This window comes from Lepus europaeus, chromosome 20 (assembly GCF_033115175.1).
Source record: "Lepus europaeus isolate LE1 chromosome 20, mLepTim1.pri, whole genome shotgun sequence".
Lineage (NCBI taxonomy): Eukaryota > Metazoa > Chordata > Mammalia > Lagomorpha > Leporidae > Lepus > Lepus europaeus.
The window spans coordinates 3698130-3720453 of record NC_084846.1 but is presented as its reverse complement, the minus strand read 5'-3'; the positions used below and the strand labels follow the sequence as shown (position 1 = coordinate 3720453).

General features: G+C 39.3%; 1 protein-coding gene across 1 annotated transcript in view; it reads left to right on the top strand.

Moving 5' to 3' along the window:
• The window catches only part of LOC133750019 (vomeronasal type-2 receptor 116-like), a 39254-nt gene extending 20622 nt beyond the window's left edge, over positions 1-18632 (top strand). The window contains exons 8-11 of the mRNA XM_062179406.1: positions 1544-2350; positions 13675-13902; positions 15096-15219; positions 17719-18632. Coding sequence (XP_062035390.1) covers positions 1544-2350; positions 13675-13902; positions 15096-15219; positions 17719-18632 — 2073 coding nt within the window. The remainder of the gene's footprint in view (positions 1-1543; positions 2351-13674; positions 13903-15095; positions 15220-17718) is intronic.
• The last annotated feature ends 3692 nt before the right edge of the window (positions 18633-22324 follow it).

Sequence of the window (22324 nt, the reverse complement as noted above, 5' to 3'; positions counted from 1 at the left end):
GTTACATAAGACCTCACCCTCTCCCTCTCCCAATCCTGACTTCATCACATTCAGCAGATTCTTTCACAGGGTTCCCAGATCACTTTCCATGTCAACACAGTGATTTAATCTTGGAGTGTGTTTGATAGACTGAGAAACAAAGAGAGGCAGACAGTGTACACACATTCACTGGTTTAGTCACCAAATACCCACTATGGTACTGGTGCTGATGCTCTGTTGTGGAACTGAGGGACTAGCACTCAATTAAAATGTCAAAAAGGTTTCAGGAACCAAGTACATAATTCAATCAACTGCCTTCATGGGTCTGCATGCACATTTCAAGCATTCTTTTTTTAATTTTTTTATTTTTTATTTCATAAATGTGAATTTGCAAAGTGCAACTTTTGTATTGTTGTGGCTTCCCCCCCCCCAAGCTCCCTCCCTCCTGTGGCTCTCCGCTCTCCCTCTCCCATCCCGTCCTTTATCAAGTTTCATTTTCAATTACATTCATATACTGAAGATCAACTTAGTATATACTAAGCAAGGATTTCAACAGGCTGCATTCACACAACCGCACAAGGTATAGGGTATTGTTCGACTAGTAGTGTTTTTAAGTTTCATAGTAAAACACATTAAGGACAGAGATCCTACATGGGGAGCATGTACCCAGTGACTCCCGTTGTTGATTTAACAATTGGCACTCTTATTTATGACGTCAGCAATCACCCGAGACTCTTGCTATGAGCTGTCTAGGCTATGGAAGTCCCTTGAGTTCACCGACTCTGAACTTGTTTAGTCAAGGCCGTGTCACAGTGGAGGTTCCTTACTCCCTTCAGAGAAAGGTGCCTCTCTCCTTGATGGCCTGTTCCTTCTGCTGGGGTCTTGTTCACCAGGATCTTTCATTTAGATTGTTTTTTGCCACCGTGTCATGGCTTTCCATGCCTGTGAGACTCTCATGGACCTTTTAGCCAGATCCGAATGTCCCAAGGGTTGATTCTGAGGCAGGAGTGCTGTTTTGGGCATTTGACATTCTATGAGTCTGCTCATTTCCAGCATTCTTAAAGGACACCAACTTCAAAGAGGTAGCAATCTGCACAAAATAACTTCAAGCTAGACTGGAATAGCTTAGGAGATTCTGGTCTGAGAAGCATCTTTACCAAAACTCAGAGATGGTAGTTGAATGAATTATTCAAGGCAATTTAGGTTATGCTGTGCAAACAAATGAAATTCAAACTATGAAGTGATCAAGAGAGTAAAGGGTTGTTTGTCTCGGAGGTAACATTTAACACCAGTTACAATGTGGGCTGTTCTCCACATGTGACATGTGGTGAGAAGTGGGAAAAACTAATGTCCTGGTCCAAAATCCATGCACTCTTCTTCCTTCGGGTGAATATGAACGTACATGGGTATCTTACACATTTTCTTTCATGCTATGAATGAGGATACGTATTTCTCCTCCTGAAAGCAATAGGCATTGAAGCATGGATTTCTCTAAGCCCAGATGATAGAAATTGGCCTTCTCTACCCAAAAGAGTCAGATTGTGATGGTTTTCTTTTCATTCAGATCACATATGGTCCCTTTGATCCCATGCTAAGTGAGAGAGCCAAGTTTCCATCGCTCTATCAGATGGCCACCAGTGACAGCTCTCTGGCCTGCGGAATGCTCTCATTGCTGCTACATTTTGGCTGGACTTGGGTGGCGATCTTTGTATCTAGTGATCTGAAAGGAGAGCAGTTCCTTCAGGATATTTTAGCCAAGATGGTAAAGAAAGGTGTCTGCTTGGCCTACGCAACAAAGCTCCCTGACACTAAGAAAATGTATGAAAAAATTGAAATCTCTTTCCTAGAGGGGATCCAAATTTCATCAGCAAATGTGCATATTCTATATGGTGATGTGAGGAGTCTCTATACCATGGAATTTCTAAGCAAATACTTTTTAACCCTGGGGAAGGTGTGGATCATGGCTGCCAAGTGGGAGATTGTTGTGCATGAGACAGACCACATGCTGCACTCTTTCCATGGAGGCTTCTCATTTTCACACCACAAGGGGGAAATCCCTGGCCTCAAGCATTTTGTCAAGACAGTGGACCCTTCCCACTACCCAGAAGATTTCTTCCTCAGTCAACTATGGCTTCATGCTCTTCACTGCTTACCTCGGGGCTCACACTGTGGAACAGTTGGAGTCTGCCCCCCAAATGCTTCCTTTGAGTTTTTCCCAGGACACATTGACATGCTGACCATATCTGACTCCAGCTATTTCATCTACAATGCTGTGTATGCAGTGGCCCATGCCCTCCATAAGATGCTTTCAGAGCAAATAGAAAAGGGACCTCCAGGTGATGCAGCTCAACCTAGGATTCTTCCATGGCAGGTAAACATCTCCCAGAACAGGACATGCACTGAACACCTGTTGGCATCCTCAGGTATTTTTATTGCAGGTCAACATTACCATGTTTTCATGTTGAGACTGGCATGATAAGGTATGATGGAGAGTGGATTCTTTCATACCTCACTGTGCTTGGATACATCTGTAAGAGTTATCTGTGTATGGAGTATTTGTTATCTCCTCTTGAACATTTTAAAAAACATTTTCTGCTATGGAACATGCTGAAAATATTTAAAAACAGTATATATGCTAAGAAATGCACAAAAGTCTACACATAAATTAGTTTTTGTTCTTGCATCACACTCATAATCAACACGCAAATTCAGCACATAGCATTACTAGTATCCCAAAGGAGCTCAGTAGCCCGAACTCAATTTGTTTAACATGTGGAAGAGGAGCATATTGTCATTAACAGGATATGATACAGTGAAGCAATATTAATGTTATATAGCCAATTATCAGACATCCACAGAATTTTATATTCTATATATTAACTAGCATAAATAAGACAAAAACTGATATTTTTTAGGTCTGGCTTATATAATTTACTGTAATGATCTACAGTTTTAAATCTTAAGTATTCATTCTTTCTTTTTTTTCATATATTAAACTTTTATTTAATGAATATAAATTTCCAAAGTATAGCTTATGGGTTACAATGGCTTCCCCCCTCCCATAACTTCCCTCCCACCCACAACCCTCCCCTTTCTTGCTCCCTCTTCCCTTCCATTCACATCAAGATTCATTTTCAATTCTCTTTATATACAGAAGATCAGTTTAGTATATATTAGGTAAAGATTTCAACAGTTTGCCCCATATAGCAACACAAAGTGAAAAAACTACCATTGGAGTACAAGTTATAGCATTAAATAACAGTGTACAACATATTAAAGACAGAGATCCTACATAATATTTTTTTAAAAATAATTAATTTTCTATGCCATTTCCAATTTAACACCAGGTTGTTTTTTTCATTTTCAATTATCTTTATATACAGAAGATCAATTCAGTATATAATTAGTAAAGATCTCATCAGTTTGTCCCTACACAGAAACACAAAGTATAAAAATACTGTTTCAGTACTAGTTATAGCATCACTGCACATTAGACAACACATTAAGGACAGATCCCACATGGGATGTAAGTACACATTGACTTCTGTTGCTGACTTAACAATTTGACACTCCTGTTCATGGCGTCAGTAATCTCCCTAGGCTCTAGTCATGAGTTGTCAGGGCTATGGAAGCCTTTAGAGTTCGCTGACTTTGATCTTATTCCACTAGGGTCATAGTCAAAGTGGAAGTTCTCTCCTCCCTTCAGAGAATGGACCCTCAATCTTTGATGGCCCCGTTCTTTCCACTGGGATCTCACTCACAGAGATCTTTCATTTAGATCTTTTTTTTCCATGGTATCTTGGCTTTCCATGCCTACAATACTCTCATGGGCTCTTCAGCCAGATCCGAATGCCTTAAGGGCTGATTCTGAGGCCTGAGTGTTGTTTAGGACGTCTGCCATTCTATGAGTCTGCTGTGTATCAGACTTCCCATACTGGATCTTTCTCTCCCTTTTTTATTCTATCAGTTAGTATTAGCAGACACTTGTCTTGTTTGTGTGATCCCTTTGACTCTTAGACCTATCAGAGCCATCAATTGTGAGCTGAAATTGATCACTTGGATTAGTGAGATGGCATTGGTACATGTCACCTTGATGGGATTGTATTGGAATCCCCTAGCACATTTCTAACTCCACCATTTTGGGCAAGTCTGATTGAGCATATCCCAAATTGTACATCTCCTCCCTCTCTTTTTCCACTCTTAAATTTAACAGGCATCACTTTTCAGTTAAAATTTAAACACCTAAGAAGTATTGTGTGTTAATTACAGAGTTCAACCACTAGTACTAGAACAACAACAACAACAAATACTGAAAAGGATAAAGTATTACATTGTACATCTAGAGTCAGGACAACAGCTGATCATGTCATTGTTTCTTATAGCGTCCATTTCACTTCAACAGGTTTCCCCTTTGGTGCTCAGTTGTCATCGATCAGGGAAAACAAATATATTTGTCTCTTTGGGACTGGCTTAATTCACTCAGCATGATGTTTTCCAGATTCCTCCATCTTGTTGCAAATGACCGGGTTTTGTTGTTTCTTACTGCTGTATAGTATTCTATGGAGTACATGTCCCATAATTTCTTTATGCAGTCTACTGTTGATGGGCATTTGGGTTGCTTCCAGGTCTTAGCTATTGTGAATTGAGCTGCAATAAACATTAATATGCAGATGGAATTTTTATTTGCCAAATTAATTTCCTTTGGGTAAATTCCAAGGAGTGGGATGGCAGGGTTGGATGGTAGGGTTATGTTGAGGTTTCTGAGGAATCTCCAGACTGACTTCCATAGTGGCTTCACCAGTTTGCATTCCCACCAATAGTGGGTTAGTGTCCCTTTCTCCCCACATCCTCTACAGCATCTGCTGTTAGTAGATTTCTGAATGTGAGCCATTCTCACCGGGGTGAGATTGAACCTCATTGCGGTTTTGATTTGCATTTCACTGATTGCTAGTGATCTTGAACATTTTTTCATGTGTCTGTTGGCCATTTGGATTTCCTCTTTCGAAAAATGTCTATTGAGGTCCTTGGCCCATCTCTTAAGTGGGTTGTTTGTTTTGTTGTTGTGGATTTTCTTGATTTCTTTGTAGATTCTGGTTATCAACCTTATCTGTAGTATAGTTTGCAAATATTTTTTCCCCATTCTGTTGGTTGCCTCTTCACTTTCCTGACTGTTTCTTTTGGAGTACAGAAACTTCTCAATTTGATGCAATCCCAAATGTTAATTTTGGTTTTGACTACCTGTGCTGCTGGAGTATTTTCCAAGAAGTCTTTGCCTGTGCCTATATCTTGCAGGGTTTCTCCAATGCTCTCTAGTAATTTGATGGTTTCAGGTCGTAGATTTAAGTCTTTAATCCATGTTGAGTGGATTTTTGTGTAAGGTGAAAGGTAGGGGTCTTGCTTCATGCTTCTGCATGAAAATGGGAAATCCAATTTTCCTAGTACATTTATTGAATAGGCTGTCCTTATTCCAGAGATTGGTTTTAGATCTTTGGTCAAATATAAGTTGGCTTTAGATGTTTGAATTGATTTCTGGAGTTTCTATTCTGTTCCATTGGTCTATCCATCTGTTTCTGTACCAGTACCATGCTGTTTTGATAACAACTGCCCTGTAGTATGTCCTGAAATCTGGTATTGTGATGCCTCCGGCTTTGTTTTTGTTGTACAAGATTGCTTTGGCTATTCGAGGTCTTCTGTGTCTCCATATGAATTTCAGCATCATATTTTCCAGGTCTGAGAAGAAGGTCTTCAGTATCTTGATTGGTATTGCATTGAATGTATAAATTGCTTTTGGGAGAATAGACATTTTGATGATATTGATTCTTCCAATCCATGAGCATGGAAGATTTCTCCATCTTTTGGTATCCTCTTCTATTTCTTTCTGTAAGGTTTTGTAGTTTTCATCGTAGAGATCTTTAACGTCTTTGGTTAAGTTTATTCCAAGGTATTTGATTGTTTTTGTAGCTATTGTGAATGGGATTGATCTTAGAAGTACTTCCTCAGCTGTGGCATTGCCTGTGTTTACAAAGGCTGTTTATTTTTGTGGATTGATTTTATATCCTGCTACTTTGCCAAACTCTACAATGAGAGCCAGCAGTCTCTTAGTAGAGTTCTTTGGGTCCCCTAAATAAAGAATAATATCATCTGCAAAGAGGGATAATTTGAGTTCTTCCTTCCCAATTTGTATCCCTTTAATTTCTTTTTCTTGCCTAATATCTCTGGCTAAAACTTCCAGAACTATATTGAAGAGCAGTGGTGAGAGTGGGCATCCCTGTCTGGTACCAGATCTCAGCAGAAATGCTTCCAACATTTCCCCATTCAATAGGATGTTGGCCGTGGGTTTTTCATATATTGCTTTGATTATATTGAGGAATGTTCCTCCCATACCCAGCTTGCTTAGAGTTTTCATCATGAAAGGGTGTTGTATTTTATCAAATGCTTTCTCTGCATCTTTTGAGAGAATCATATGGTTTTTCTTCTGCAGTCTGTTAATGTAGTGTATCACGTTGATTGTTTTGTGAAAGTTGAACCATCCCTGAATACCAGGGATAAATCCCACTTGGTCTGGATGGATGATGTTTCTAATGTGATGTAGCATTCTATTGGCCAGAATTTTATTGAGGATTTTTGCATCTATGTTCATCAGGGATATTGGTCTGTAATTCTCTTTCAATGTTGCATCTTTTTCTGGCTTAGGAATTAAGGTGTGGTGGCTTCATAGAAAGAATTTGGGAGGATTCCCTCTTTTTTGATTGTTTTGAAGTTTGTGAAGAATTGGAGTTAGTTCTTCTCTAAATGTCTGGTAGAACTCAGCAGTGAATCCATCTGGCCCTGGGCTTTTCTTTGTTGGGAGGGCCTTTATTACTGTTTCAATTTCTGTGTCAGTTATGGGTCTGTTTAGGTTTTCTATGTCTTCCTGGCTCAATTTAGGTAGGTTGTATGTGTCCAAGAATCTGTCCATTTCTGATAGATTTCCCTGTTTGCTGGCATACAAGTCCTTGTAGTAATTTCTGATGATTCTTTTTATTTCTGTGGTGTCTGTTGTTACGTTTCCCTTTTCATCTCTGATCCTATTGATTTGGGTCTTTTCTCTTCTTTTTTTAGTTAGTTGGGCCAATGGGGTGTCAATATTGTGTATTTTTTCAAAAAACCAGCTCCTCGTTTGGCTGATTTTTTGTAATGTTTTTTTGGATTCAATCCTGTTGATTTCTTCTCTGATTTTAATTATTTCCCTTCTCCTATTGGGTTTGGGTTTGGTTTGCTGCCGATTTCTAGATCCTTGAGATGACTTGAAAGCTCATCTCTTTGGTGCCTTTCCAATATCTTGATGTAGGCACCTATTGATATAAACTTTCCTCTTAACACTGCTTTTGCTATATCCCATAGGTTTTGGTATGTTGTGCTGTTATCCTCATTTACTTCCAGAAAATTTTTGATTTCTCTTTTAATTTCTTCTATGACCCATTGTTCACTCAGGAGCATGTTGTTCAATCTCCATGTGTTTGCACGTGCTCTGGGGATTTCCAAGTTGCTAATTTCCAATTTCATTCCTTTGTGGTCTGAGAAGCTGCATGGTATGATTCTCATTCTTTTGAATTTGCTGAGACTTGCTTTATGGCCTAGTATGTGGTCAATCCTAGAGAAGGTTCCATGTACTGCTGAGAAGAATGTTAAGTTTTTAGATGTAGGATGAAATATTCTGTAGATATCTGTTAGATCCATTTGGGCTATAGTGTCATTTAAATCTACTGTCTCCTTGTTGATCTTCTGTCCTGTTGATCTGTCTATCTCTGAGAGTGGAGTATTGAAGTCCCCCAGTACTATTGTATTGGGGTCTAAGTCTCCCTTTAAGTCCCTTAACAAGTCTTTTAAATAAGCTGGTGCCCTATAATTAGGTGCATATACATTGATAATCATTATATCTTCCTGTTGAATGGATCCCTTAATCATTATATAGTGCCCCTCTTTGTATCTCCTAACAGTTTTTGTGGTAAAGTTTATGTTGTCCGATATTAAGATGGGTACGCCCGCTCTTTTTTCATTTCTGTTGGCATGGTATATCTTTTTTCAGCCTTTCACTTTCAACCTGTATGCATCATTTTTGGAAAGATGAGTTTCTTGTAAGCAGCAAATAGATGGGTTTTGTTCCTTAACCCAATCAGCCAATCGGTGTCTTTTAACTGGACAGTTCAAGCCATTAACATTCAATGTGACTATTGAGAAGGAGTAACTTTGCCCTGCCATTAGCCAAAGATACTTTCTAATATATGGTTTGAGATTCCTGTGATCTTTTGGTGTGAGGTTTCCTTCCTTTACCTTCTTTCATATTGGTGACCGTGTTTCTGTGTTTCTGTATGTAACACATCTTTAAGCATCTTTTGCAGGGCAGGACGAGTGGCAACAAATTCTTTCAATTTCTGTTTGCTGTGATAGGTTTTTCTTTCACCTTCATTCATAAATGAGAGCTTTGCAGGATATAATATTCTGGGCTGGCAGTTTTTCTCTCTTAGTACCTGGGCTATATCTTGGCATTCTCTCCTAGCTTGTAGGGTTTCTGAAGAGAAGTCAGCTGTGAGTCTAATTGGAGATCCTCTGAGAGTAATCTGGCGTTTCTCTCTTGCACATTTTAGGATCTTTTCTTTGTGTTTCACTGTGGTGAGTTTGATTACGACATGTCGTGGTGAGGATCTCTTTTGGTCATGTTTATTAGGGGTTCTATGAGCTTCCTGTACTAGGATGTCTCTGTCCTTCTCCAAACCTGGGAAATTTTCTGCTAGTATCTCACTGAAAATGCCTTCTAATCCTTTCTCCCTCTCCATGCCTTCAGGTACTCCTAGAACTCGAATGTTGGGTTTTTTAATAGTACCCTGTAGATTCCTGACAGTATTTTTTAGATTTCTGATTTCTTCTTCTTTTCTTTGATTTGACTGTTTCCTTTCCTGTTCTCTGTCTTCTAAGTCCGATATTCTCTCTTCTGCTTCACCCATTCTGTTTTTAAGGCTCTCTAATGCGTTTGTCATTTGATCTATTGAGTTCTTCATTTCATTATGGTTTCTTGTCACTATCACAGTTTCATGTTCTACTAGTTGTTTCATTTCATTTTGATTCCTCCTTAATATTTCATTTTCGCGAGAGAGATTTTCTATCTTGTCCATTAAGGATTTCTGTAGTTCAAGAATTTGTTTTTGAGAACTTCTTAATGTTCTTATCAATTTTTTGAGATCTGCTTCTTGCATTTCATCAATCTCTTCATCTTCATAATCTTGCATTGGGGTGTCTTGTTCATTTGGGGGCATCATAGTGTCTTCCTTGCTCTTGTTACCTCGGCTTCTACGTTTGTTGTTTGGCATGTTGGAGATAATTTATTTTATTCATTTTTTTTGCTGTGGTGATTTTTTCTCGTTATACTATGCCTCTAAGTGGGCTGTCTGCTTTGATGGATCCTTAGAGGCTGTGATGGGTGTGGCCAGAGAGCTCTGCATGATTCTTCAGGTTTAAGGCTGTGCAAAAAGTGACTCTCCTTGCTCCTTGCTGGATCTCTCTCTCTCTCTCTTTTTTTTTTTTTTTTTTGATTCAGTTGGGAAGTAATTCCGAATGGCTGAGTGGAATTGAGGGTAGTTGAAATCCGGTCTCTGTGAGTATTCATTTGATCTACCCCTGGGACCACACAAAGAGTTTATGCAGCCCTCAATGTGTTCTCAAGTTTCACCTTAGACCCAAAGTTACTGAGTTTGTGTACTCATTGCCGCTTTAGATATGTAAAATGGTGCCTGCTGTTTGTTTTGCTCAAGTGGAGGGAGGGCCTCTGCCTTTCCCCATTAATGTCTCGCGTTTATGAGGCTTTTGTCTTACCTCCCATTCGTTCCCGCGCTGGGGAGATTCTGCAGCTCGGCTCCCATGTTTGGGTTTCCACGTGGTGGGCTCCTTGTAGGTCCTCTGTGTCACATCCACTAGATCCGGAAGCATTTCCTCTACAGTTTTTTTCTTGAATCTTTTTCTGAGGCTACAGTAATTCCACTTTTATGAAACTTTATTTTCCAGACTATAGGCACACGTCCTCACTATCCGCCATCTTGGCTCCGCCCCCCAAGTATTCATTCTTTCTTATGGTTGAATAATATTCCACTATACATGTGTATATATATATATGTACACACATTATATATGTACATGTATGTATATATGTGTGTGCATATGTCATATTTCCTTCATCCAGTCAGCAGTTGATGCACATCTAGATGATTCCACATCTTAGCTAATGTGCATTGAGCTGCTATAAACATGGGAGTATAGGTGATTCCTTCGTGTGCTGATTTCATTGCCTTTGAATACATTCCCAGGTGTGGACAGCTGGACCATATGGTAAAACTAGTATTGGTTTTGTGATAATCACTCTACTATCTTCCATTATGGTTGTACCAGCTTAGAATCTTTTCCATCACAATTTATTGAGGTACTTCTTATCTAGATCCTCACCAGACTTTGTTATTTTTCACACTTTGGATAATACACATTTTAAATGATGGGGAGGAGTGAAGTTTCACTGTAGTTTTTATTGGCACTTCCCTCATGGTTAGTGGCCTGAGCATCTTTTCATGTTTCTCTTGGCCACTTGTATTTCATCCTTTTAAAAATGCCTGTTCATGTCCTTGGTTCATTTCTTTTTTTTTAAAGATTCATTTATTTATTTGAAAGTCAGAGTTACACAGAGAGAGGAGAGGCAGAGAGAGAGAAAGAGAGAGGGAGAGAGAGAAAGAGAGAGAGAGACGTCTTCGATCCGATAGTTCACTCTCCACTTGGCCGCAATGGCCAGAACTGTGCCCATCCGAAGCCAGGAGCCAGGAGCTTCTTCCAAGTTTTCCATGTGGTGCAGGGTCCCAGGGATTTGGGCCATCTTCTGCTTTCCCAGGTCATAACAAGAGCTGGATTGGAAGTGGAGCAGCCAGGTCTCCAACCAATGCCATATGTGATGCTGGTGCTTCAGGCCAGGGCATTAACCTGCTGGACCACTGCGCCAGCCCAAGTTCATTCCTTACTAGGAATGTTGTTAATGTGGTTGTTAAGTTTCTTGAACTCCCTCTACAATCTGGAGATTAGTACTTTATCGGATGAATATTTTACAAATATTTTCTCCCATTCTGTAAGTTGTATCTTCACGTGGATGAATGTGTCTTTTGCGGAGCAGAAGTTACTTGGCTTCCTGTAATCCCATGTGTCTATTGTCACCTTTATTGCCTGTACTTTTTAGGAATTAGCCAAGAAGTTAGGCACAAGACCTGCAGTATTTCCCCAGCGTTTGCCACTTGTAATTTGATGGTTTCAGGTTTTAGGCTTAAATCCTTGGTAAGTGATGAGTTGATATTTGTATAGGGTGTAAGGTAGTAATCTGATTTCAAATCTCCTCATGTGGAAATACAAATGTCTGCATTTGTTGAAGAAACTGTCCTTTCTCTAGGGAGTGAGTTTAGCTCCATGTAACATTTTCAATTCAGACTCTATAATGAAAGATCATAGAAGAATAATTTTTCTCACTGTATGATGAAATGCTGTAAAATATCTTAATACAGCTCATTACAAGGATTAGGAATAAGGTAATTATCAAAACTATACTTTTCTTTGGAATAATTGTGAAGCCAAGAAATATGGGGTCAACGTTATTTCATAAAATGACTCTGACCCAGGAAGTGATGTCATACAGAAAACCTGCCACAAGCAGTGAGGAGGGGCTGTGAACCTATTATTATATACAAGATCACTAAGCATGCACATAAGCACAGGGTACACCCACTGGGATATACATGGATTTGTCTGGATTTTAACTCTGGCTCACATAAATCTAATGTCCATTGTAGAGCACAATTAGGAACATCTCCATGCATGTACAGGAAAACATACTGATCAAATTATTTAGTAAATCAAATAAATTTAATCTCTCACAGAAGAAATATATATAATCTATATTATACATATATGTAAATGGACATCACCATGTTTACTTGACTATGTAACTTCTGTGTTTATGTACAATAATAATTGACATTTCAGTTGTGATTTGGTAGTCTCATAATTAGAAAAGTAAGTATATTGGCGAAGAATGTTTCCAAAGAAGAGATTGTTGTTATTTATGAAGTTCTTGGTTCAAGTTAGTGAAGACATGATGATAGTTGTTTATTAAGAGAAATTATGCTTGGATTTCTAATTGATTTAACCAAATTTAACCAAGTTATTGTGAGAGAGCGAGAGACAGAGAGAGAAAGAGAAGACAGATCTTGCATCTGTTGATTCACCACTGGCTGCAAGGACCAGGACTAGGCCGGACCAAGCCATGATATAGGAGCTTCAACTACGTCTCCCATGTGAGTGCAGGGGCCCAAGTTCTTGGACCCTCATCTGCTGCTTTCCCAGGCACATTAGCAGAAAGCTGAATCAGCAGTAGAACAGCTGGAATTTGAACCAGCACTCACAGGGTTGCTGGGCACTGGGGACAGTGGCTTTACCTGCTGCACCACAAGGTCGGAAAAAATTTGTTAAATTAAAGAGAAATTTACTGATATAAAAGAACAGGTTTCATGCTTTCATTGATACAAATCTTTTTTTTTGACAGGCAGAGGGGACATTGAGAGAGAGAGTCAGAGAGAAAGGTCTTCCTTTACCATTAGTTCACCCTCAAATGGCCACTATGGCCGGCGCACCACTCTGATCCAAAGCTAGGAACCAGGGGCTTCTCCTGGTCTCCCATGTGGGTGCAGGGCCTAACGACTTAGGCCATCCTCCACTGCACTCCCAGGCCACAACAGAGAGCTGGCCTGGAAGAGGGGCAACTGGGATAGAATCCGGTGCCCAAACTGGGACTAGAACCAGGTAGGCTGGTGCCACAGGTGGAGGATTAGCCTATGGAGCCATGGTGCCAGCTCATTAATTCAATTCTAAGAAGATAACCATTGTTTCTTCCTTTCCTATCTCAATCCCCTCTAATTCCTTTACTGATTTTCTTTTAATGTCAATTAACTTTAAATCACAGGTTTAATACCACACTAATCATAATGTTCCAGAGGTGAAAAGTAGAAATACCACTGCTACACAGGAATTTACACAAGGGTGATAAAGTATAATTGAATCCAGATATATCAGTTTCATTTTTATATATTGTGATTTTTTTCCTTTCTTATTATGTAGTACCTATTACCAACAAAACTTATATGATATTTTCTTTATGGAATGAGTATATTTCACAATGAATAATGATATCCAGTTGCATCCATTACTTTGCCAAAGAACAGATTTCATTCGTTTTTGGGGACTGGTTAAACTTTTGAAAGTGCACATGAATGTATTCCCCTGGGGAACCATCACAACAATCAAGATATTTCACATATAAAGCCAGGTTGTTTTCATGTGGAAGAACTAAGATGAGCTTTCCTAAACCTCTAACCAATCGATCATGGTCAGCCACCCTGTGGGATACATGCTGTAATGTCTCTGTTTGGATTCAGATACTCCCCATCATTTTAATAGGGGAGAGGCAGAATTCCCCTCACTTGAACCTACAATATGGTGACCATTCAGCCCAAAATCAGACTCCACAAAATAGACTCTCTGAAGATAGAGAGGAGGGGAGAGAAGGATTTCTTGGTACATGTGCACCTCCCACCTCTAATCTGAATGCTCTCCCTCTTTCCAATTGTACCTCCCCTCCAGCTTCATCCACTTCTGAGGAAAATCCAATTTACCAACAGTGCTGGGGAGGATGTTTCCTTCCAGGAAATGAGACACCGTATGGCACACTACGATATCCACAACATTGTGAACTTTCCTGCTGGATTTCGGTTGCTTATTAAAATTGGGGAGTTTTCCTCTGAAAATGCACATGACCAAGGCTTGATCCTCAATGAAGAGATGATAGAATGGCCTGTAGCATTCAAGGAGGTGTGGATCCATGGGAATGTTGGATACCTACAGAGGGTCTGAGGAGACTCTGAGAGGACACAATATGTGGGATTTAAATGAGCATTCAGTTCCCATTTCACATCTTGGCTTCAAAAGATATGGTGTTGCTGACACATATATGAGCCAGTGTATATTAGAAGTGCACATTTGTATTAGATATTGTTGTTTTTACTCTGGGCATATTTATGCATCCCGAGTTTGAGTGACTAGAAAGAGCAATGTTAAGGAATAGAGATATAGATCAATATGTAGACATAAAATACTAAATGCACGTCTACACAAATTCTAAATTTTATTTCAACTCTTTTATTTATATAAGGTGAAAAAACTTCATGTATTAGATATATATTTATAAACATAGTGATATTTTAATCATATGGTGAGAGTCATTATTATGTTTTGATGCAGTATGAACACAAGTAAATTATGAGTGGACTTATCCATCACCTGTTTGTAGAAACTATTCCTATTTTCTATATTTTCATTGTGTTTGCCAATCAGTTCAGTTTTTCTTCTGAATAGCACCTCATAGCTGTGATAAAAATTTTATCATCATTGTACTGTTGAAATACCCCAGACAATTTTTTATTGTTTTAAATAGCTGCTGTACATTATATTACAAATCTTTGATAATATCTAGAATTGTTGCTCTCCCTGGGTCTAGAAGTCCAGGAGTAGATCAATGCACAATCCATGTATATAACATTTTCTCTTAATTTCTGTGTGGCCTTGTCTTTTCCTGAATAGTTATTCAGAAGTGTACATAGTCATGCTGATTTTTGGATATTTTTTCTGGCATGTAACATCTACTCAATCTAGGAAAGAAGCATGTAAAATAGTCTCAGACATACAAATCTCAAAATAATTACCACATTAAAAGCTGAATGGAAAAAATTTCAGAGGAAGCAATTCAAAAGAAAAAATGCTTAGCATAGATCTGGTTATGAATGAAATTAAAGTGATCAGGTACCCTCATAATATTTGCTAGACAGCTGATAAACCTGGGATGAGAATCATAGAAATTCCAAATTTGATGCCTAAGTAAAACCTAGGAGATACAGATCAGGGAGGGCGTAGTGATGACCTGGGGGGTGATGAGGCAAATAGAGACATCCCATCACAGTGCCTAATGACATATAAAACAATGACCATCACTTCTCTTTCCCCCTCAGACTCCTCAGTCTTTGTGTAGCCAGAGGTGTGGTCCAGGATTCAGGAAAATGACACAGGAAGGAAAGCCGCTTTGTTGCTATACTTGTGTTGTTTGTCCGGAGAGAGACATTTCCAATCATACAGGTAAAAAACATATAACTGAGCTATAAGAACTCCAGTCTCTGAACTATTTCTTGATTCAAAGGAAACCAAGAACATTTGCAATGGGATCAGAGTGCCCTATTGTTCTCCATGCACACCTTCACTCACTCTTTCCATACCCTTGTTGTATGCTCACTAACGCCATCTCATTATGTGTAAGCTGTTGTCTGGCGGTGCTTATCCTCTCTAGCTCTTCTCTGACACTGATTCTATCTGATATCCTTCTTTCCCATCCAGTGCAGGACAAGATTGTCTCAATCTGAGATCTAAGATCTAAACAAGAAATATAATATTTGTGCTTGTTAAGGCTCCATTTGAATATCTATAAGGCTTGAAATCAAAATTTTTTCATATACAACTTACAAGCAGGGAGCTACTTCACATGAATTGTGATGGGAATACTGTGTTATTTTCTGTGCTGCATCTTTGACATTGTGCATGGTATGCAGTACATATAACGAATGCCACCACTTTGTCCTTTGGATGTATATAATAGAGTAAGAGAAAAAACAAGGTGAATACAGAGATACAACATCCTAAAAATGATTCAACTTAGTAATACAAAAAACCTTTGCAAAAGGCAAACATTTAAGCAATGTTAAATATCAAAGCAAATTGTTTTGAGAAATGTAAAAATGTACTAAGTCTCATTGGTAGTTTCACTATTCAATGTATAATAAATATATTTATAATAATTGAATTCTTCCAAAAGGATATTTCAGTTCACATAATCTTAGCTCTAGAATTGTTTTCATTTCCATTACTTCAAACAAGCTATATAGTTTCCAGTAAAAAGATGATAACAAAAAAAATGACTTTAAGTTTTGTGAAAATAATCAACACACAGTAAGTTAGTGAAAAAAAAATTAATGTGTCATACACTGACTCATTGTACAATATACATTTGCATATGTGTGTCCAGTGCATCTCTGAGACAGGTGCCAGAAGCAATTACAAATTCTATAAAAAGTAAAGGTTACATATTGAAAAGAATTTTCAGAGAGAATTCCTCAAATTTTTACAGATGCTTATATTCTCTCTATTTTTTTCACAAATGTTTAGTTCTTCATTTCAATGTCAGTTACAGAGAGAGGGAGAGCATAACAGAGAGGGAGAGAAGTGACAGAGAAGATCTTCCATCAGGTAGATTCACTCCCCAGATAGCTGTAATGGCCCAAACTGGGCCTGGCCAAAGCCAGAAACCAAGAGCTTCCTCCAGGTTTTGCAGAGGCCCTAATTTCCAGGCACATTGGCATGGAGTTGGTTTGAAAGAGGAGCAGCCAGGACATGAACTGGTGCCTGTATTGGATGCCATAATCCTTGGCAGTGGCTTTTCCTCCTACATCACAACTCCAGTCCCTGAAGCTTGTATTCCTGCATGAACACCAAGGATAAAAACAGAGTAGGACTCTTACTGCAAGTGTAGCCTTACTAATACCATTTTCTTGCTTTTTAAAGAAAGATTTATTTATTTTATTTGAAATCATAGATTCAGAGAACAGGAGAGAGAGCGCCTCAATGCAATTGCTCATGCCCCAGATGAAAACAATGGCCTGGGCTGGGCCAGGAAGAAGCCAGGAGACAGGAGCTTCATTTGGGTTTCCCACATGGGTGTGGGGTTCCAAGTACTTTGGCCATTTTCTGCTGCTTTTTCTAGGTTATTTGCAGGGAGCTGGATTGGAAATTGATCAACTGGAGCACTAATTATGTCTATATGGGATGCTGGCATTGCAGGTGGTGGCTTTACCTACCATGCCACAACACTGACCCTATTTTTGTTTGTTTAATGGACATTTGATTGAAACAGAGACATATTCACAAACTGGCCTGTTCTTAATGACTTCTCTCATGTTGTAGAAGCAGAAGTGCATTATTTCAAGTGAGACAATTTGGTGTCCAATATGGTGTTCACATGAGCTAAAAAGATGAAAAAGCCATGCTTTCAGGTTAACAAGAGTGTCTTTCAGTGGCATCATGAAAATACCACTTACTGCTATATAACCTCAGAAAGACAACCATCTACAATTCTCTTACATTCAATCACAGTATCACAATATTTATATGGAAAGAGTGAAAAGGTGAGTCCATGCAGGAAATTAGAGTACTGAAAAAACTTACGGAGGTCCCAGGAATCAGACATCATTTATATACGTCATCACCATTTGAGAATAAGTGAGAAAAACCTTAACACTGATGACCCCAGATAAATATTCTAACCATGTGAACAAAAGGCTTCTCCTGAGGAAGACACTGAGGACTGTAGAGAAGAGGGCTTGGAAGAATCTCATGCCCATATGAAATACAGGAAATCAATCATTTTATCTCCCTGGGTCAGGAATGTAGAAATACCCTTTAGTGTTTCTTGGTATACATCAGAGCAGGCTGGACTCACCATGACATTGAAAAAGTGACCCTTTTCCTGAACAGGGAAAAATGACCAAACTGTGAAATGGAATCACTGAGTCCACCTATTCCCCACAGATGCAGAGCAGTGCACCCCGTGTGCAGATCACGAGTACCCAAACCTGGAGAGAAACCACTGCCTCCCCAAGCTGGTGACCTTCCTAGCCTTTGAGGAATCCCTGGGGATGGCTCTGGCCTGCATGGCTCTGTGCTTCTCTGTCCTCACAGCTGCGGTCCTCTGGGTCTTTGTGAGGCACCGAGACACTCCCATCGTCAAGGCCAATAACAGGACCCTCAGCTACATCCTGCTCATCACCCTGCTCCTGTGCTTTCTCTGCTCCTTACTCTTCATTGGCCGTCCCAACACAGCCACCTGCCACCTCCAGCAAATAGCATTTGGCCTTGTGTTCACAGTGGCTGTTTCCACTGTGCTGGCCAAGACCATCACTGTGATTCTGGCCTTCAAAGCTCTGAAACCTGGAAGAACAATGAGGCGATTGCTGGTAATAGGAGCTTCTAACTTCATCATTCCCATCTGCTCTTTCATCCAACTGGCTCTCTGTGGCATCTGGTTGGGAAGTTCTCCTCCCTTTATTGACATAGATGTACACTCTGAGCCTGGCCACATCATCCTGGTGTGCAATAAGGGCTCGGTCACTGCCTTCTACTGTGCACTGGGCTACCTGGGCTCCTTGGCCCTGGCGAGCTTCACTGTGGCTTTCCTAGCCAGGAATCTGCCTGACACGTTCAATGAAGCCAAGTTCTTGACGTTCAGCATGCTGGTGTTCTGCAGTGTCTGGGTGACCTTCCTGCCTGTCTACCACAGCACCAAGGGGAAGGTCATGGTGGCTGTGGAGACCTTCTCCATCTTGGCCTCCAGTGCAGGGCTCCTGGGCTGCATCTTTGTCCCCAAATGCTACGTTATTCTCATAAAACCTGATATAAATTCTTTAAAAGCTTTAAAGATTCAGAGCAGTTCTAGGAGATCCTAAATTATTTTTCTCAGGAGTTGCTTCACATTTTCAACCTTTGTAAACAAAATCCAAAGTGACATAGCCTTTCAACATTGTCAAATAAATGAAACTAAAAGCCATTGTTGGTTAGGCATTTGGCCTAGCAATTAAGATGCCCTTGTCCCCCATCATAGTAGCTAGCTTTCTAATTTGGCTCTGACTCCTGACCACAGATACCCAGGAAAAAAACCCCATTGAGTGAGTGGTAATGACTCAGAGCTATTGGGTCCCTGTCAGTCAATTATTCCTGGCTTCTGGCTCTGACCTCAATTCAGGCTCAGCCACTGCAGGCATTGAGAGGTGAAGCACTGAAAGGTTGGTCTCTCAACCACCTCTCACTTTCTCTGTTTCTCTCTCTTTCTCTCAAAAAATACAAGGCAGTCCAGAAATATTTTCATATAAAGTAAAAGGAATCACTGTTTAAACTGAAACACAGAAGACCATCTGCTTATAAATAGCAATGTCATTTTATATGATAGGGTTAGTCCTGAAAATATGCACACTGATTAATTTCCTTTTTGTTTATCAATTTAGATGCTGTAAATGTTCATAATTGAAAACATGTCTCAGTTATACCTGCTTTATATTGCTTCCATGAAGGTCATGAATTTATCATTTTTTTATAATTTAGTGAAATTTATTTCCCAAACACAAGAGTCAACTAACTCTTGAGCAATCTTCTCCTTGGATGCTGTATTGGTCAGAAACATCTTAGTCAATAATCACTGCCTGACTATTTGGATATGGTATCTTTATCACAAATATAGGCAGATTCCATGATTATAGGAATGATTCTATAATTTTGTCCTCCATCATTTGACTACTTTCTTCTTTTGTCTTTGCTTAGAGTTCTTATTCCAGTAATAATAGCATCACAATGATGCTATTATTGATGTGAAAATAACATACCCTATAGGAACCACTGAAGTAATGTGCAAGAATGTGGTGTTACAGCACTTTCACATTCAAATTCTACTTTGACTTTTTATAAAGTATGTTCACAGATTTGTGCAATTATCATGTCTGTGTGGATTGAAGCCCTTTGCGTCACCCCATAATCAAAGCCTTTGCCCACTAAGCAGCCATTTGCAAACTTCCATGAATGTGGTTCATGAAACCATTCATCTCCTTTAGTTGCTAGGTGTTTACCTACTCTGGACAGATCCTAGCAATGTGATGAGACAATATGAGACCTCTTAGATATTAATCTTTCACATGGTATTACATTTTCAATTCATCTAAATTACAGCAGGTAATTCAACTTATTCAATCATTCAATAATGATGATTTATGTTGTCTCCACAGTTTCAGTCTTATGAACAGGTTGTACTGAGCATTCTTGTAAAAATATATGTTTGGGTATACACCTTCAGCTCTTCTGAGTGCACAGGATATTTCAAATGGTTCTGAGGAAAATGCAGGGAATATATATGTTTATTTTAGTAAAAACTTCTTGGTTTTATTTATTCATGATTTAGGCAAGTTTCCAAAACTTAAAGCAACTGAAAAGTCACTCCCCAAAAGAAGTGACTTCCAAGTGAAAAGTTTTTGAAAATAATGAGAATACTGAAGAAACAAAACTCTCTGCTATCTAAATATACAAAATGCCTAAATATAAATATGTTGAGTGTTAAATTTATAGGTAAATATAAGTTACAAAGGTATAGCCAGCATAGCAGTATTTTATGGGATATGACTTTTTCATGACATTACTTAGTGGATTGCTTTTTAATGACTATTTTCATAAATATCTATTTCATAAGCCATTTATTTTGTATTGTTTTTAAAAATGTTTTCTAAAACTAAGCAATGATGTTCTTTAGTAATATTGAATGATGATAAATTATTCTAGTAGTTTAAGTGTTTTGCTAATGGGTACACCAATCCCAGATTCTTTCAAATTTAAACAAATATTAAAAAAATTTAAAAAACTTCAATTGTTCTTAAAAATAACACTCACTGAAATGAGGTAACCATTCCAAACATTAAGGTAATGCATTTTCCCCCGGTTAAAAAATAGAAATTTTTGGGGAGCGGCAAGATGGCGGAATAGGAAGTGAGCACATTGATAGTTTGGAAACACACAGGTTAATAACAGTGGAGATACTGCAGGGTCAAGGAAGAGTAGGAGAAGAAACAGCAGAGGAAACTCTTCTGGAACTAGTGATTCACAGTGGACCTGCGTGGAGAGCGTGGGAGCCCAGGTTCGGGACACCAGCAGCAGAATCAACGCACCAGCGCTGGAACGCGAGGTGAGCCGAACCACAATAGCCCGAGACACCAGCGGGGAAGCAGAAAGAGGAGACTAGAGGGAATGAGGCTTGAAACCCCGTGGGGAAAAGTTCACCAGGCTAACTAGAAGAGAGATAGGAAAAAAAAAAGTGACCAATACGGACACGAGTTTCTCTCTCTCCGCTCACCCCTCAAAGGCTAACAAGACAAAGAGCAGTCGCCATTTTGGACATACGTCATAAGCAGGGCGACCTCAGGTCTGCACCGGCCCTGAGCCTAGCAGAACAACCTGACTCTGGGAGGAGGGGTGAAATAACAGGAGATTAGCATCTAACTTGGCAACCCAGTGGGAGACTGCAGGAGAATTGGAGCCCACACTGAGGGCAGCAGAGATTCCCTGTGTGGTTCTTGGGAAAGAGCTTCCGATCTCTGGCTCCTGTGGGTATATCATTTGCCTGCTAACTACCTCCAATTACGTTCAGCTGTGCGGAATTACTTCCCTTTTGAATCAAAAAAAAAAAAGAAAGAAAGAAAGAGAGATTTACCACGCCTAACCTGGGAGTGTCCTCTTTGACACACCCTCAACCCTGAGGAACCAAACACAGCTCTCAGGCCACACCCATCTCAAGCCTCTAAGGCTTCACCAAAAGCAGACAGTCCACTTAATATAGAGCCATAGTGTAACAAGAAAAAAAAAACACAGTGAAGAAACCAAATATCTCCAACATGCCAAACAACAAACGCAAAAACCGAGGAAACAAGAACAAGAAAGACACTATGACGCTCCCAAATGAAAAAGACACCCCAATTCAAGATTATGAAGATGATGAGACAGAAGAAATGCAAGAAGCGGATCTCAAAAAATTGATAAGAACATTAAGAACTTCTCAAAAACAAATTCTTGAACTACAGAAATCCTTAAAGTACAAGATAGAAAATCTCTCTCGTGAAAGTGAAATATTAAGGAGGAATCAAAATGAAATGAAACAACTAGTAGAAAAAGAAACTGTTATAGTGACAAGATATCATAATGAAATGAAGAATTCAATAGATCAAATGACAAACACATTAGAGAGCCTTAAAAACAGAATGGGCGAAGCAGAAGAGAGAATATCAGACTTAGAAGACAGAGAACAGGAAAGGAAACAGGCAAACCAAAGAAAAGAAGAAGAAATTAGAAATCTAAAAAATATTGTCGGGAATCTACAGGATACTATTAAAAACCCAACATCCGGGTTCTAGGAGTTCCTGAAGGCATGGAGAAGGAGAAAGGATTAGAAGGCATTTTCAGTGAGATACTAGCAGAAAATTTCCCAGGTTTGGAGAAGGACAGAGGCATCTTAGTACAGGAAGCTTATAGAACCCCTAATAAACATGACCAAAAGAGATCCTCACCACGACATGTTGTAATCAAACTCACCACAGTGAAACATAAATAA